A 17175-nucleotide genomic window follows, 5' to 3' on the forward strand; every position below is an offset into this window, starting at 1 on the left:
GGTTGGAGCATTTAATCCATTCACGTTTGAGGTAATTATCAATATGTATGTTCCTATTACCATTTTCTTAATTGTTATGCATTTGTTTTTGTTGGTCCTTTCCTTCTCTTGTGTTTCCCACTTAGAGAAGTTCCTTTAGCATTTGTTGTAGAGCTGGTTTGGTGGTGCTGAATTCTCGTAGCTTTTGCTTGTCTGTAAAGCTTTTGATTTCTCCATTGAATCTGAATGAGATCCTTGCCAGGTAGAGTAATCTTGGTTGTAGGTTCTTCCCTTTCATCACTTTAAATATATCATGCCACTCCCTTCTGGCTTGTAGAGTTTCTGCTGAGAAATCAGCTGTTAACCTTATGGGAGTTCCCTTGTGTGTTATTTGTCGTTTTTCCCTTGTTGCTTTCAATAATTTTTCTTTGTCTTTATTTTTTGTCAATTTGATTACTATGTGTCTCGCCGTGTTTCTCCTTGGGTTTATCCTGCCTGGTACTCTGCGCTTCCTGGACTTGGGTGGCTATTTCCTTTCCCATGTTAGCGAAGTTTTCGACTATAATCTCTTCAAATATTTTCTTGGGTCCTTTCTCTCCCTCTTCTCCTTCTGGGACCCCTATAATGTGAATGTTGTTGCATTTAATGTTGTCCCAGAGGTCTCTTAGGCTGTCTTCATTTCTTTTCATTCTTTTTTCTTTATTCTGTTCTGCAGCAGTGAATTCCACCATTCTGTCTTCCAGGTCACTTATCCGTTCTTCTGCCTCAGTTATTCTGCTATTGATGCCTTCTGGTGTATTTTTCATTTCAGTTATTGTATTGTTCATCTCTGTTTGTTTGTTCTTTAATTCTTCTAGGTCTTCATCTCTTGCATCTTCTTGATCTTTGCCTCCATTCTTTTTCTGAGGTCCTGGATCATCTTCACTGTCATTATTCTTTTTCTGGAAGGTTGCCTATCTCCACTTCATGTAGTTGTTTTTCTGGGGTTTTATCTTGTTCCTTCATCTGGTACGTAGCCCTCTGCCTTTTCATCTTGTCTATCTTTCTATGAATGTGGTTTTCCACAGGCTGCAGGATTGTAGTTCTTGCTTCTGCTGTCTGTCCTCTGTTGGATGAGGCTATCTAAGAGGCTTGTGCAAGCTTCCTGATGGGGGGCACTGGTGGTGGGTAGAGCTGTCTGTTGCTCTGGTGGGCAGAGCTCAGTAAAACTTTAATCCGCTTGTCTGCTGATGGGTGGGGCTGGGTTCCCTCCCTGTTGGTTGTTTGGCCTGAGGCTACCCAGCACTGGAGCCTAACGGCTCTTTGGTGGGCTAATGGCGGACTCTGGGAGGGCTCAACCAAGGAGTACTTCCCAGAAGAACTTCTGCTGCCAGTGTCCTTGTCCCCACGGTGAGCCACCCCCCCCACCCCCGCCTCTGCAGGAGATCCTCCAACACAGGCAGGTAGGTCTGTTTCAGTCTCCTATGGGGTCACTGCTCCTTCCCCTGGGTCCCTATGCACACACTACTTTGTGGGTGCCCTCCAAGAGTGGAGTCTCTGTTTCCCCCAGTTCTGTAGAAGTCCTGCAGTCAAATCCCACTAGCCTTCAAAATCTCATTCTCTAGGAATTCCTTCTCCTGTTGCCAGACCCCCAGGTTGGGAAGCCTGACGTGGGGCTCAGAACCTTCACTCCAGTGGGTGGACTTCTGTGGTATAAGTGTTCTCCAGTTTGTGAGTCACCCGCCCAACCGTTATGGGACTTGATTTTATTGTGATTGTGCCCCTCCTACCATCTCATTTCGGCTTCTCCTTTGTCTTTGGATGTGGGGTATCTTTTTTGGTGAGTTCCAGTGTCTTCCTGTTGATGATTGTTCAGCAGTTAGTTGTGATTCCGGTGCTCTTGCCAGAGGGGGTGAGTGCACGTCCTTCTACCCTGCCGTCTTGAACCCCGCATCAGCTTTTGTGAATGCCTCTAGCCTCCGGGACTGCCTGTTTTTTGGAGGGACGGTAGGGGTAACTATTTGGAAACAATTTCAAATTTATAGAAGAGTTGCAAGAATAATACTAACAGCTCTCTTACATACCCTTCACCCAGATTCCCTAATTGATAACATTTTACCATATTTGCTTTAAGTTCTCTCTCTTTCCACACACACACCTATACCTAATGGTTATTGTTATTTATTTTTAAAATTTATTTATTTAATTTTATTTTTGGCTGTGTTGGATCTTTGTTGCTGTGCGTGGGCTTTCTCTAGTTGTGGCGAACGGGGGCTACTCTTTGTTGTGGTGCACGGGCTTCTTGTTGCAGAGCACGGGCTCTAGGTGTGTGGGCTTTAGTAGTTGCAGCATGCAGGCTCAGTAGTTGTGGCTCACGGGCTCTGGAGGGCCGGCTCAGTAGTCGTGGCTCATGGACTCTGGAGGGCTGGCTCAGTAGTTGTGGCACACGGGCTTAGTTGCTCCGCGGCATGTGGGATCTTCCCGGACCAGGGCTCGAACCCGTGTCCCCTGCATTGGCAGGTGGAATCTTAACCACTGTGCCACCAGGGAAGTCCCTGTTATTTTTTTTTTTATGAACCATTTGATTGTAAGTTACGGACATGGTAGCTTTTTCTCCCCAAATACTTGACTGTGTATTTCCTAGTCATGAGGACATTCTCTTATATCACAGTACTCTTATCACAATCAGGAAGCCAGCATTGATACAGTACTATTATTGAATCTACAGGCCTTATTGAGTTTGTACCAGTTGTCCCAAAAAGAATTTGAAGAAAAAAGTTTCTTTCTGGTCTAGGATCCATTCCAAGATCCCACTTCGCATTTAGATGTCATGTCTCTTTAGTCTCCTGCAATCTGGAATGGTTTTTCTGTCTTCCTTTGTCCTTCATGGTCTTAACATTTTTGAAGTGTAGAGGAGATTTACTTTGTAGAACGCCCTAAAATTTGGGTTTCTCTGATATGTCCTCACCATCAAATTCAGGTCGTACAGTTTGGGCATGAACCCTGGTGCCATCTCAGGACTGTGCTGGAGGGAGGCTAAGAGTGGGTGGGGGCAGGGGCTGGAGGCCAGGGTAGCAGCTACAGCCAGGCCACAGGTGGAGCAGAGACAGCTGTCTGCAGGGCGGACCCGGTGCCCTGGTTCTCTCTCTGTCCTGCTTTGCGGAATCCTCTCAGTTGCTGGCACTTGCTCTTCGCCTCTGGGCCCAGCTCTCCTGTGGACTTGGCCTCCCTTCCCTAAGAGCTTGCTGCCGACCCAGTGCCCCAGGCCTCACTCGGGGGCCGCAGCAGGCCTAGGCCCAGTTCTCACCCTTTGCCTCTGCAGCTCAGCTGTCCTCTCCTGAGGAGGAGGAGGATCAAGATGACATCAAGGTGTCTTCCTTCGTCCCCGACCTGAAGGAACTGCTCCCCAGTGTGAAAGTCTGGTCGGACTGGATGCTCGGCTATCCAGACACCTGGAATCCTCCGCCCACATCCCTGGATCTGCCCTCACAGTGAGTCAGCCTTGCCCACCCGTGTGCCCACAGCCCCCATCCCGCAGCCCGCTTGTGTCTGTCTTCCCTCTTCATTTGAACTTGGGGTTTCCCCTTCCCTGACGCCCTCCTCGTCCTCTGACGTATTGGGTTGTTTCTGCCTGTTCTCCAGCCTGTTGCTCCTCCTCTCAGTCTCTCTTTCTCTCACACCATAGCTTGCTCTGTTTCGTTCCTTCCCCTCGATCTTGCTAATTTTTACTGCGAACTGTTCATACTCACCGTCTCGGCAGCTGCCTGCTGAGTCTGGGTGGGTGTCAGTCAGTGTGTGTGAGAGACTTGGTTTCTTTCTCTCCCTTTTAGTCTACCTCTGTGCATCTCTCAGGCTCTTGCTGCTTCTCGTGCTGTCCTGCGCACTCTGTCTCCTTGCCTTCCTCTCACGACGTTGTAGTATGTGGGGAATGGTGAGAGCATGCACCCCTCTCTCCCACTCACTTCGTCCCTGTCCCCGCAGCACATCCCGCCCCCTCTCCCTGTCTCTTTGTGTTGATGTGGGATGTGTTGGTCTGGGGAGTATGTGTGTCTGCTGGGTGTTTCTCTGTAGGTCTTTTTGTTTGTCCATATGACATGTGGTAAAATATATATATGTGGCAAAGTTTGCCATCTTACCCATTTTTAAGCATACAGTCAGTGGCATGGTACATTCACGTTGCTGTGCAGCCAGGTAGGGCTATGTCTTGTGTTTGTAGCGATGTGTGAGTTGTAGATCTGCGTGTGCCTGTTTGGGTCTGGTTGTCTGTGTGTGTCTGAGTGTGAGAGTGTGTGAGAGAGAGAGAGAGAGTGTGTGTGTGTGTGTGTGTGTGTGTGTGTGTGTGTGTGTGTGTCCGTCCCCGGGGATTTGTCTATCGAAGGCTCTTTTTTTTTTTTTGCGGTACGCGGGCCTCTCACTGCTGTGGCCTCTCCCGTTGCGGAGCACAGGCTCCGGACGCGCAGGCTCAGCGGCCATGGCTCACGGGCCCAGCCGCTCCGCAGCATGTGGGATCTTCCCGGACCAGGGCACGAACCCGCGTCCCCTGCATCGGCAGGCGGACTCTCAACCACTGCGCCACCAGGGAAGCCCTATCGAAGGCTCTTTTGGTGTGCCTTTCCATGTCTGTCTATGTATGTGGGTCCATGTGCTGTGTCCATATCTGTGTCTGCGTCTCTGTCTATCCTGGTGTGTGGATCTCTTTACAGGGTTCCTGTGTCCCCGTGAGGAATCTCTTTCACTGTGTGTCTGTCTCCATGTCTCTGTGTTCATATATATGTCTATGTCTGATTCTTGGGCCATGTCAGTCCATGTCTGCTTCGGTCCTGTCCATGTCTCTCTGCGTGTGGCTGTGTCCTGTGGGAGTGTTTGTATATGTTCCTGAATGTCTGTGCCCAGGACTGCCTGTGTCCGTGTCCATATTTGTCTGTGAGTATGTCTCTGTGTGTCAGTCTAGGTCTCTCTGTTGGGGGCAGGGGATTTCTGTATATGTGGATGCAGGGGCTGCCTCGCCTGTGTCTCCCTGCCTGCCTCTGCCTGTCCCTCCTGCCTGTCTCAGCTTGTCTTGGCTTGTCCCTGCCTGCCTCTTTGCTTGACTCTGTTTGTCTCTCTCTGCTGTCTGTGTATCTGTTTCAGGGGTCAGCAAGCTATGGCCCATGAGCTCAGAATGGTTTACATTTTTAAATGGCTGAAACAATAAAATAAAAAGAGTAAGACTTCATGCCTTGTGAAAAGTGTATGGAAGTCCCGTTTCAGTGTCCGTGAAGTTGTGCTGGAACCCAGCCGTGCTTGCTTGTTTACACTTGTCTATGGCTGCTTTCACACTGCAGCAGTGGAGGTGAGTAGTTGTGACAGAGGCCGTGTGGTCTGCAGAGCCAGAGCTATTTACTCTCTATCCCATTATAGAAAAAGTTTGCCAGCTCCTCATCTATATCCACGTTCCTATGTGTCTTGTTCTTCTGTACGTTAGGGTCACTGTGTGTGTGTTTGTGTTTGCGTAAGAGTGTCCTAATGTGTGTGCACGTAGGTGCCTGTTTCTGGTCAACTCTGTTGACTGTCCGTCTCTCTCCCTCCCTCTCCCTTACTCTTTCTCTCTTCCTATCTGTCTCTCCCTTGGTGTTTCTGTCTCTCTTTCTCTCTGTTTAACTTTTCCTTCTCCCTTTCTCCCCTCCCTCCATTCCTCCCTCCCCCATCTGCTGTATTGTCTCTGGCAGGTGTAGTGCACTCAGGGTTCCTTCAGGCTCTGTGTTGGGTGTATATGTGTGTGTTTGGGAACAAGCATCCACACCCAGCATCTCATCATTCTTCTCCAGTGCTCTTCCCTGGGAGGGGGAAAATACTGGACGTTGGAGGATGGATACCTAGGATGGTGCCAGTGGCATTTCTAGGGAGTGGGGAGGGGTGCTTCTCTGGGCTGGGGACCAGCCATGTGAGTCTCCCAGACTCATGGGTGACCCACAGAGGGAAGACTGCAGCAGAGATTTCTGGCCAGCAGTTAGACCCTTCTGTGTGGACTATATAGTCTGACTCTTTCCTGCATTTCCTTCGTCCCATTTCTTCCTTGCTCCTCACCCCAGGAAGCACCCCTTGACCATTAAGCCTGCCCTCCCCAGGCAGCTCTAGCTCTGTACCCATGTGAGTGATGCTCATAGCATCAAACAAATCTTTGCAGCTTTCCTGTGAACGCTTCTAGGTTTCAAAATGCACTCCAGGCTGAGGCCGCGTGAGCCAGGGTTGAGCTTGAGCTGGGGAGCTGTGGACACACAAAGGAACAGACCAATCTGCTGGCTAGGGGGCAGCTGTTTGCCAGCAGTGTTCACTGAAGAGTTAACATGTACAGCCTCAAAGTTTTCAGACCCTTAATCTAAGATGCCGACTAGGCAATTTGCAGTTTTGGAAAGAAACTGACAAGGAAGGGCTCTGCTCTCCAAGTATCTGAAGCCACTGCTTCTGAGCATGTGCAGGGGTCACGGAGTGTTCCTCCCTTCCTCTCGGGGGGTGGGGAGGCAGACCATCTGTCCCTGGAGCTTGGGCCTTCTGGGTCACCCCACCTCACAACCTTAGATATGGTCCACCCAGCCCCTGTTTGCCCATATCCTGGCCATCAGGCCTGCTGACTCTCTTCTGCGACCTGTCTCCCTTTATCCCTCCTCCCTCTCCTGCTCCCTTTGGCTTTTGTTTGGCTGAGGAAATGGAAACCTCACACAGGAAGTGCTGGGCTTCATTTGCTTGAGGTGCTGAATCTGTTTTCTCTGTGGATGCTGGAGCAAATAGCCCATTGCCGGCTCATGCGAGCTGCTGCCCATCTTTGGGCAAGGGCTCAATCTGCAGCTGGGCACGTGGTCCAAGTTACATCCATCCCCAGCTGGGCTTCACCTCCAAGGCTACAGAAAGGCAGAGGGGGTTGGGACACTCGAATCAAATTTGCTTAGTCTTTTCAGACTTTTCTGCACAAGGATAGCAAATCTGACCAAATGATATGTTGAATCTGATTGCTTAGTAAACAAGTTCCTGTAGCTGTAACTTACTTTTTGATGAGTCCAGTTTAGGCTAGAGAAGTCAGTGTGGTAGAAAATGGAGTCCCCTCCTGCACTGCCTCCCTTTGCAATCAGGATCAGCGGCTGGTTGTCTCTGGAATGCAAGTTTAAGTATAAAGGGGGGGCTCTGCCATCCTGGGGCCTGACCACAAGGCATGGTGGTTTGAGGGCTGGTGCCACTGTTGGACAGAACAAACCTGGTCTGACCACCACTGAGGGTCATCCCACCTCATAGCCTTCAGATCCAAACAGTGGAAAGTGGAATAAGAATTTACCTCCCTTCTTTCTAGTTTCTCATGTAACTGCCTAACACTCACCGAGTGAAGCTGTGGTTGAGAGATTGGCAAGGTACGGTAGGTGGTTCTTCTGTAGGTTTCAAAGTGACATCTTATACCCACTGATCTTCCATACTGTGGAGCCTTTTCTTTTAAGGCCATAGGGAATAACATACTCCAGACAGTTCTGTAGATGTCAGAACAGTCATCCCTCTGACACTCTTAAGGTCCTTGTGCTGCTCTTCATTTTGGAGGGTTTAGGAACGCTCTCAAGAGAGTAGGAAGGAAATGGCTTCCACTTAACGCCTCTCCTTTGCATGTTTTCATTGGTCTTCGCCTGCATTTGTTCTCTGCAAAGACAGATTCCTCACTGATCCTATGATAAGGTGACCAGATAGCCTACATGGTAGTTGGCTTCTCCTCCAGAAATTCCCTGCTCCCAAATTGTCTCCTTGACACATTTGGACCCTTGTTTAATCTTGCTCCCTTCATTCTCTTTCTGTCTTTCATTGTGTTACCATCTCTCCTTGCACAGTTAGTCATTTCGAAGCACCTCCACTTTTTCAGGGGAATTGTAAAGCGCATCAGTAGTCTCCTTGGTTCTCTCCCCTTTGCCCATATTCCTCTTCTTTCTGGTCAAGTTTACTTTTCCTAGGCAGTAGCCACTTAGGCACATATGGACCACTTAGAATGATGATGACAGAACTTCACTGACACTGCAGAGTGACAAGGGCAGGATTTCAGGGCTGTTTGTGCCTTCCCACAGCAGTGGCACTTAGTAGGTGTGTGTGCTGGAGTCAGCACGGAAGTACGTTGACTTCCCATTTGTATCTGTTAGGAGTCGTAATAGGATGGCTTTATATCCCAGGAGATTTTGGTGCAGAGGATTGTAGCAGGGTGTGGAAGGGTGCCTCGAGCCACTGTAAAAGGCAGTGTAGAGTGCTTTGGTCTGGTTAGAACAGACCACAGTGTTTGGAGGGGCCGTGTACTTATGGGGGTGGGGGTGGAGTGGGGAGCACAGTTTCTGTGCCAGGCCTCTTGTTAGAGGGGAGGGGCAGCTACTCCCCGCTTTACCAAGTGAGCATGAGGCAAGCTGTGAATGTCAGGTGGTGGAGAGGAGCAGAGCAACAGGCTTCCACGAGCCTAAGCATAGCCCCCTTGCTCCCCAGGACCTTTGGCAAGGCTGGGGCAGTGGGACAACCTACCTCATTGCATAGTCTCTGCTGAAGCCAAATCTTCCCTCATCTTGATCTCTAGTTCTCAGTAAGTGAAAGAGTCAGGGGACTTTGAGAACATCCAAACCTAGCCCAGCTGTGGCAGTTGGTTTATTGCTTTCAGCTGGTACTTGAACCCAGGTCCTGGTCTTGGAGGCTTTCCCAGGTTTAATCCCCAGAGCTTTCTCTGCAGCTGTATGACACTGCGCTGACCCCGAATGAGGATAGGAAAATAGAACCGGTGCCAAGCCAGAGTCTCTTTTTCATTTGGAGTCTGGCTGTCTGCCCATGACCAGGGTTACATAATGGGAAACATAGCTGGGGCTCTGGAGAGCCCGCGTTTCACCAGGCTGCCCAGACCTTCGCATTCTGATGCTATATATCTTCCTAATTGTAGCTCGGATGCATTTATCACACTGTTGGATTGGAGCACTGTTAAAAAAAAAAAAAAAACTCCAGAAATTCCTGGACTTGCTGCTTTTCCATGGCTTGTCTTGTATAGTCTACAGAGCATGCTGGAAAGGGCTCGTAGGGAGCCCTCTGAGGTGCCGTCACACAGGGAGACATGGGGATATGGAGGGAGGATGCAGTAAGCTCATTTCCGCAGGGAGCCTACACGTGTTGACCCTGTAGACGAGACAGAAATTCTTGAGTTAAAAAGCAGCTCATTCACTCGCCCTCATAGGGCAGTTCTGAAATAAGAACTAATCCCAAGTCTAATCGGCACCCCTTCAAGGACGCTTAATACGTCTTCCCAGAAGGGCATTTTGGGAGGTCACTAAGTAATAGTCCATCAGCACTTCCCTGAAGGAAGTGGTGGTGACTGTGGGAAGCCCCTTTGCTACCCTGGCTCCCCACCCAGTCTCCCTGGCTCCGGGTTGGGGCGTCAGCACTATAGCCTGGCACCAGGGGGTTCCTCTTCCTCCAAGTGCTGAGTGTGGGGCACACGTGATCTCTCCCACGGCAGGAGCCGCTGTCCCCTCCCCACTCCTCCCACAGGACTTCTTGTGAGAGGAAGGGGTGTTGGCCCAAGGCTCCAGTCTGACCCCAGCAGGGTACAGCCACTGACCCCAGGGAGAGTACTTTCCAGCTCTGGGCTGAGGTTATTTGGGTCCAGTGTGTGCTAAACTAAGAAGACGTGTTGGAGTGGTTACAGCTAAAAATTTAGAGAGGCAGGAACCGTGAGAATCCGCACCAGGGAGGCCGCCGAGGGCTCCACTCATGCCGTGGCGATGTCAAGGTCCCCTGGGGGCTGCTCTTTCCCAAACACACAGTGCTGATGGGTTTAACACACCACAGTGATGCGACAGAGGCTATACATCTGAGTGTAGCTTGGGAGAACTGAAGTCAAATAGGCACTGACCTAGAGAGAGGTTGAGGGAGGCACAGTTAGAGGTACTTGAGAAATCCTGGAATAAGGTTACCGTGACCTGTTGTTGGCCATAGGGCTCCAGCTGCACTGCTTAGAACATGAAGTTTGTGTTCTTCGAGTAGTGCAGGGTGACTGAGCTGCAGATTGATTTTGCCCTATTGGGCAGAATTAATTTAGGTTGGGCACTCTTCCAAGGGCCCAAGTTGACTTGTTTGTATAAATTAGGAAGGCAGAAAGGATCTTCTTTAACTGAGTCTTGTATTTTTTAGCCGTCACCTAATAAGCAGCTATTATTCTTGGAGGATGGTATCTTGCTGCCCATGTCTTAACTCCTAGAATAGTGATCCCTGATAACTTTGTCTCCGGTTTATATCATGGTGGCATCTGGAAAATACACTGTAGTTCCTAAATCTCAGAGGGAGCTGCATAGTTCTCCTCCTACCCTCCCCCAGTCTCTGCCCCATTCTGTTGAGCTGCCTAGCCCCGTTACCAGAACCAGATCCTCGGCCTACTGAGAACAGAGTTGGCATGACATCCTGGCTTTCCAAGGAGCTTACTAAGCTATTTCAAACCCAGGTACTGTTCTTTTGACTCCACCAGACTTGTTGGATTCAGGTCCATTTCTGTTATTACCTGCTCACTTCCTGCAGTTTTGTCCAGTTGGGTGGGAAGTCCTCCAGGGCAACAGTGGTCTCATGTTGGCCATTGAACCCCACGTGAAGAGTTGTGGGCTATAATATGATGGTCCATAGGCAAACAGGTTTTACAAAGAGGATATTACATATCTTAAGAATATTTCTCTTGCTGTGGCCTTTTGCCTTTCCCCTTTTGTGTTTATAGTTCATGGACTTTCTCTTTTTCAGTTTCTTTGTGCCTAGTTTCTATGCCATCTTAGCTGTATTTCCAGAGCGTCTCACTCCAGAAACCAAAAGACCCAACTCGTTTCCCATCTGTACTACTTCTCTGATCTTCCGTAGCTCCAAAACACAATGCAGGGCTTCTTCTCACTCACCTCTTTCCGGGTTTGTTCTGCAGCTGTGGAGTTTGAATGTTAGTGTTTAAACAAGCTGGTATTACACAGGAAATGGCCACCTCCACAGGCCCCTGCAGGCTTGTAACATGGGGTCATTGTACTTGATATTAATCACCAGTCAGCCTGTTCCCCCAGTAAAAATACGAAGGGGTGTGTGAGGCCTAGTCCTCCTTAGACTTGCCAGAAGGATGGCCTGAGCCCTGGTCGGGCCTTAGTACTCCATTCTCCAAACTGTCTTCCTCCTTCAGTCCCGTCCTCGGATGGAGTTTGCAGAAAAGTTCATTCTTGACCTCTTCCCTATAAAGCTGGCAGATCTGCCTTTCTTTCTGAGTTCTAGGAAAGAGATAGGTTGTTGTGGTATAACTTGCCTCGCATATCTCACACCTTAATCTTTCCGAGCATGACGTAGTTAAGTAACAGATCGTATGAGAAAACTCCAAAATGGTAGAAACACAGAAACCCACTGGTCCACCTGAGATCAGGACTTCTCAGTTCCTTGGACTGAAGCTGCTTTTCTAATGCTGTTTGCAGAACTAACCCCAGCCTGAAGGTTTAATCTGATTCTCCAAGTCAATATCCCCTCAAACAACCAGCCAACAGTGTGTATATTGGTGCATTTCTGTGAAATGTGTTTCCCTAGTCACCTGGGCTGGCCTGGGCTGCATTGTATCGGCCGGCAGCTGCACTGCACTCAAACTGACAGCTACATTAAACCTTGGAATTCTGAGGCAATAAAAAGTAAATTAACTCTTATTTTTTTCCTTTCCTGGTGGAGTAAGTGAATGCATGTCTGTGGGGAAGTGGGTGAGCCTTGGTCCTGAGTGCATACCTATAACTAGCCACTGCTGGTCTGTCCCAAGCTAGGACCTGGTGTTCAGACTCCAGCCAGAGGTCTGCTTTCCTGGTGTGTGGTGTGTTCTGTGGGGTTGGGCCACCGGGTCACCCTACCACTGCTGATCCCTGCCCACTAGTCACATCACAGCTGCATGAGAGGCTCCCTTGCCACCATTCTGAGAGCCATGAACAGACTCATTGGATGCAGTTTCATGTTCTCTGGCTGCCTTGTGTCTGTCTGGTGGGATTTTTTTGGGCTCTGGGAGCTTTCCCAAAGTATGAGTTGGGACCACAACAAGCCAGAGGGACTTGGCCAAGCCTATAGCACCCTAGAGGGTCCATTTAGAACCAAAGTGGCTTGAGCATGTCTGAAAACTCTTGGGGAGTCATTTCCCAGGCATTTCTAGAAGATTGGGAGCTGTTTAAAGTTCCTCTCGGCCACCAGAATTCGACTTTGGGCTCCTTGGCCCAGGCCAACCTTGAATCCTTAGAATCCAAGGACTAGATTGGGGTGAAGGTTGGAAGGCACTCCCAGCTGGGGTGAGGACTAGAGCAGGAAAAGGCGAACTTTTCCCCTTCTCAGACAGGAAACCCTGTGTTCACCCATGGAACTGACCTCTCAGCCCAGAGGCCTGATCGGGGTAAGCTGAGGTGATGTTGCCCAGCTTCCAGGAATCGCCTCATACTTCTGCCAATATCTTAACTTCTGAGTTCAGACATCTCACCTAGTTTTTCAGAGTACCTCTTCCTTTTAGTATTAGTTTCCTGACACTCCCCTCTGCCCCACCCTCTGTGGGGGTCACCGTATGGTCCCTGGGTGTCCAGTCAGCTGTGTTCATGTTCGTGGTGCTCAGTGAGAGAGGAGAGAACTGATGATATGTGAAGTGATCGGGGGCCGTCCCACCGCAATACCAGAAGAAAGTGGCCACTCAGAATCACACACCAGTCTGACGGGATCAGGGCAGAAACGACCCTTCATCGGAGCATTTTGTGTATTCCCTTGGTTCTGCTCAGTCTAGCTTGGCCCTTGGGCCACTTTACATTTCTGAGTTGGGAACTCAGGATACTTCCTATGTCTTTTGGCATCAGCTGCTATCTTACAAATCAATACTAGGGTAGGAACACTCACCCGCTTCATTTTTGCAGTGAGTCTTAAGGTTTTGGCACAAGGTGGGTGGTAATGGGCAAAAGGCAGATGTGGGCAGGGGTCCCTAGTAGTGGCCAGCAGCCGCTGGGAGGAGTCAGTTTTGGTTTATCTGAGCCTTAGGGGACAGGGAGCATGGTAATGAGAACCACATGGTACCACATATTCCTTCGTCTTGGATCCAAGATGGTAGGGGTGGGAGGATGAGAGAGGGATGTGGGGCCTCCCATTGTGGCAGCCGTGGGTAATTTTCTGCTGCCTCTCCCCGGCTGGAGATGCTGCTGCCCTCACCCCCCACCCCCATCTACGTCCTGAAGCAGCCTTGACCTGCACAGCACCAACCGAGGCCCCCAAGCCAAGAATTCAGCTGGGAGACTTTTCACCTTCTTCCTTCTCACTGTCGTCTTTCCTGTTTATTTTCCAAATTGCTGCTCTGCAGCGGAGCAGTGCCTGTTGGCCAGAGCTCACCAGCGCTGTGGGAGCAGACTCAGGCAGTGGGCTCAAGTGGCCAGCAGGGCACTGGGGGAGGAAGCGGGGAGCTGGAAGAGCCTCCCTGTGCGTCTCCCATGGGCAGCGCTAACCTCGGAGGCGGCCCTGAGCAGCCCTATCACATCCGGTGCTTGTCTCTGCAGCCGGGACCGGAGGATAAACTATCAGAGCTGTGGGGCAGTGCATCATTCCTCTTATTATTTTCTTCTCTGCAGATGGGGTCGTGGAAAGTTCAGTTCCTTTTAACCCTCGAAGTTCTGTTTATTCTACAGCTGGTAGCCTGAATGCTGCGTTTCCCATTACATCACAAAGGGGCTCAGGCAGATCTCTGCACTAAAACGTGTTGCAACTGTTTATTTTTTTCCATATTTAAACATTTCTGACAGCCAAGCTCAGCCGGGCCAAAAGATGGAGCTTTGTGAATGAGCCTGGTTGTCGGTGTCTGTGCAGGGAGAGGCTTTAGAAAACTCGTGTCCCTCCGGTGATGCTTCCCAAACATGTTCTTCTTCCTGGGCAAAGCCTGTGAGGCGAGTTCCCTGTGCAGTACATGTGTGTTGATTATGTGCCGTCGTATGATTAATGGAGCTGTGTTCCGCCTGGTTCCCAGGACACTCTTGAAAACAAGATGTTTCATTTCATTGCCTTTTCCTAGTGCAGTGATTACAGTAAATAAACCAGGGCAGCCTCCTTCCACCTGGAGCCAGTCAAGGAGTCCCCACACCTCTGTCGCACTTTCTCCCCCAGCATCACCTTCAGTGCCCTGTCCCTTGAATGCCCTCTTCTCTGCCATCTCCCAAAGGCTCCCAGTCTCCAGGAGAAACACATTGCTTGGGTCTGAGGCCCCTCCCTAGCAGATCTGGCTCATGCGCAGTGACTCCTCTGGGAAGATTCCAGGATGTGGCTCGCTCTCACAGCTCTCTTCGCTTCTTGCCTTTTGCCGCTCCACCTCTTGAGCGTAACTGTAAAGCTTTTCTTTGTTCTTCTATGCAGCTCACTCCTTCTAGAGTATAGCTTAGCATCCACAGGGCATTCCCTGTTCCAGAGTCCCTGGTTAAGGCCGTCTTCTGGAAAAGGGAGCCAAGTCTTGTACGGCCCAGGGCCTATGGATTTGGCAAGCCCTGGCTCTGACTGCAGTTTGGCTATTTGAGCTGCGTCCTGTGCAGACAAAAACGAAAGCTCTTCAGGATCGTTAGCACCCATCAAAGCAGGGATATGAACCACAGTAGATGTTTGACAAATGATGGTGACGGAGAAATGAACCTTCTTTTTCTCATTCTGCCCTGGAGTTTGAAATGAGGAGAGCTAGACTTTGGATTTTCAAGATGTGTTAGGTTCAACCAGGACTCGGTGATGTGCAATTAGGAATGAGCAGCCATCCCAGTTTGCCCAGGACTGAGGGGTTTCTGGTGACATGCGACTTTGGGTGCTAACATTGGGACAAATCCCAGGCAAACCAGAACAGCTGGTCACCCTATAGCTAACCTTCCACAGGTGAGGGAGAGGAGAGGGAGAGGGATGGCCAAGGCAGCACTGATACTGGTTTGTCGGCCGAAATGCATGGGAAGCCTTACCCTCCTGGGAAGATCTTGGCAGGCCAGGAATGTGGTTTTTGGTGGGTGTGTTTGATTGTTTTCCTACTTATATGTAGGAAGAGATTTCTGAAGCATTGTAGGGGACTGGGGTGGGAGGTAATAACCACATGACTCTTTGCCTGGTGTAACTGGCCCCTCTGGCTGTGTGGGAAGAGGGGAGATTGGCACTGTGTTGCTGTCTGTGTGGCATATACTTGGCTGGACAGGAGTAGGGGAATTCTGGGAGCTGCCTCAGGCACTGGTTGTCTTGAGTGTTTGAATAAGTGTCTCAGGCACACTGTCTGGAAAGGTGACAGGACCTGCATTAGGCAACTGATTCTCTTAAGTTCTTTTTCCTTTCTGGTTAGGATTAAAAACTCCCCCTAATCAATTTCAACTTTGCATAGATGGACACACACCCACCAGATTACTGCCACGGGCGCAATTTTGTATCCTAGCGTTTGGGGTTAGATTTCCTGACAGATGCCAGCCGCAGACAGCATAGTGCCACGAGTACCTCCCTGCCCGCAAGTGCTCAGAATACTTTAACTGGTCCCTCTTTAGAGCTGCTCTCCTTTTCTTACCATCTTTCTCACAGGGTTGCTGTGGATGTCTGGTCGATGCTGGCTGATTTCTGTAACATACTGACTGCAGTGAATCAGTCTGAGGTGCCACTGTACAAGGACCCGGACGATGACCTCACCCTCCTTATCCTGGAAGAGGATCGGCTTCTCTCGGGCTTTGTACCCTTGCTGGCTGCCCCTCAGGACCCCTGCTACGTGGAGAAAACCTCGGATAAGGTCAGCCCCAGGCCAAACATCCCTCCCCATTCACCCCTCCTCTTAATTCTCCAGACCTTTTTATTCTTGGGAAGTTTTCTGTGCAAACGGAACATGATTAAGTCATTGAGAAGGGTGTTAAGGGAAAATATCGACCTTTTAGCCGCTGACATCCAGCTCTGCGTCCTGAAAAAAAAAGCCCTCTCGACTTCCTTTGGTGTGTGTGTGCGCTCACTGGCATGTTGTATATACGATCATTTCCTCACTTGTTTAAATAGTGCAGCTTGTGTTGGCAGTGCTCTCACTCAGCTCCAAATGGTTTGCATCATGCTTAAAGCACCCTCCTTCCTCCCCCCTTTCATCCTTCCCCCCAGCCACAAAACTCTGCACTAGGAAAACAGCCAGGGCTTTTTCCCTTCTCTGAGGAGGAGAGTGATAAATAGGTGACTAGAGAGAAGCAGACACCATGTGTTAACTTACAAAAAAAGCTTTTAGGAGTATGAAGCATTCCCCGCTGCCTGGTTTCTATTTTTCTTCCTCCGAGGACTGTGTTTTAACCTGAACTTTTCCCTCGTCTGTCTGTTTATAGAAAACAAAGCCCATTGCCTGTTGCCCTGGTGGGGACTGTGGAGCTCGTAGTCTCTGCTTAACAGTTGGGTCTGTGGCCAGGTGTGGAGAGTAGAGCAGTCCATTCTGCTTCACATTCCTGTGCAGCGGTTGCTAGGCTGGGGAAGTCGTGCCCACAGACCCTGGGAGCAGGGTCTCCTGTGCCGAGCAGGGGAACTCAGTGACTGACCCCTCTGTGGAGTTGTTAGCATCACATCCCCTAGGGGAGAGCCTTTTGGTGGAGAGTCCACAAGTGGCTTCGCAGAAGAAAGTCTTTTGACCTAGATGAAGTATGTATAGAGGTGTAGGTAGTTGTTTTTTGTTTTTTTTTAATGTCAGATAGTAAAAACTAAATTCTAAGCATAAACTACAAATATGAGAGATTTTATGTTGAATATAAAATTTTTTTAACTCATTCTTAGTGAAAAAAGAATATATGTTCCTTGTAGACAAGTAAAAAGAAGAAAAACGTATCCACAGTCGTTCTACCAACTGGTAACACAACTGTTATTTTTGCTAATTATATACAATCATATTTAACTTATGGTATAAACACACACTTTTTTTTTAACAAAAAAACTGGGGGTCATATTATACATGTTATTTATAATTTGCTTTTTTCATGTAGTATCTTTTAATGTATTCTTATTTGGAATCATTTTTGATGATCACTTAGTATTCTTTTCTGTGCCAAGATTTCTTTTTTTTTTTTTTTTTTTTTGTGCCAAGATTTCTTTAACCAGTCTTTGCTTTATTGAACCAAGGGACTGTCCTGAATTTTTGAACTACTATAAACAGGTGATTCCTTATAGCAGAATTTTTTTCATGTATTCCCTATGGTTACATTTCTAGACATTGACATATCAAAA

At 49.1% G+C, this 17175-nt stretch overlaps 1 protein-coding gene across 2 annotated transcripts in view; it reads left to right on the top strand.

The window, feature by feature from the left end:
- SMG6 (SMG6 nonsense mediated mRNA decay factor) overlaps positions 1 to 17175 on the top strand; it is a 236652-nt gene that overhangs the window by 103940 nt on the left and 115537 nt on the right. For both annotated transcript variants that reach the window (XM_079904807.1, XM_079904808.1), the window contains exons 12-13: positions 3281 to 3449; positions 15520 to 15721. In XM_079904807.1, coding sequence (XP_079760933.1) covers positions 3281 to 3449; positions 15520 to 15721 — 371 coding nt within the window. The remainder of the gene's footprint in view (positions 1 to 3280; positions 3450 to 15519; positions 15722 to 17175) is intronic.

The sequence above is a fragment of the Stenella coeruleoalba genome (genome assembly GCF_951394435.1).
Source record: "Stenella coeruleoalba genome assembly, chromosome: 19".
NCBI lineage: Eukaryota > Metazoa > Chordata > Mammalia > Artiodactyla > Delphinidae > Stenella > Stenella coeruleoalba.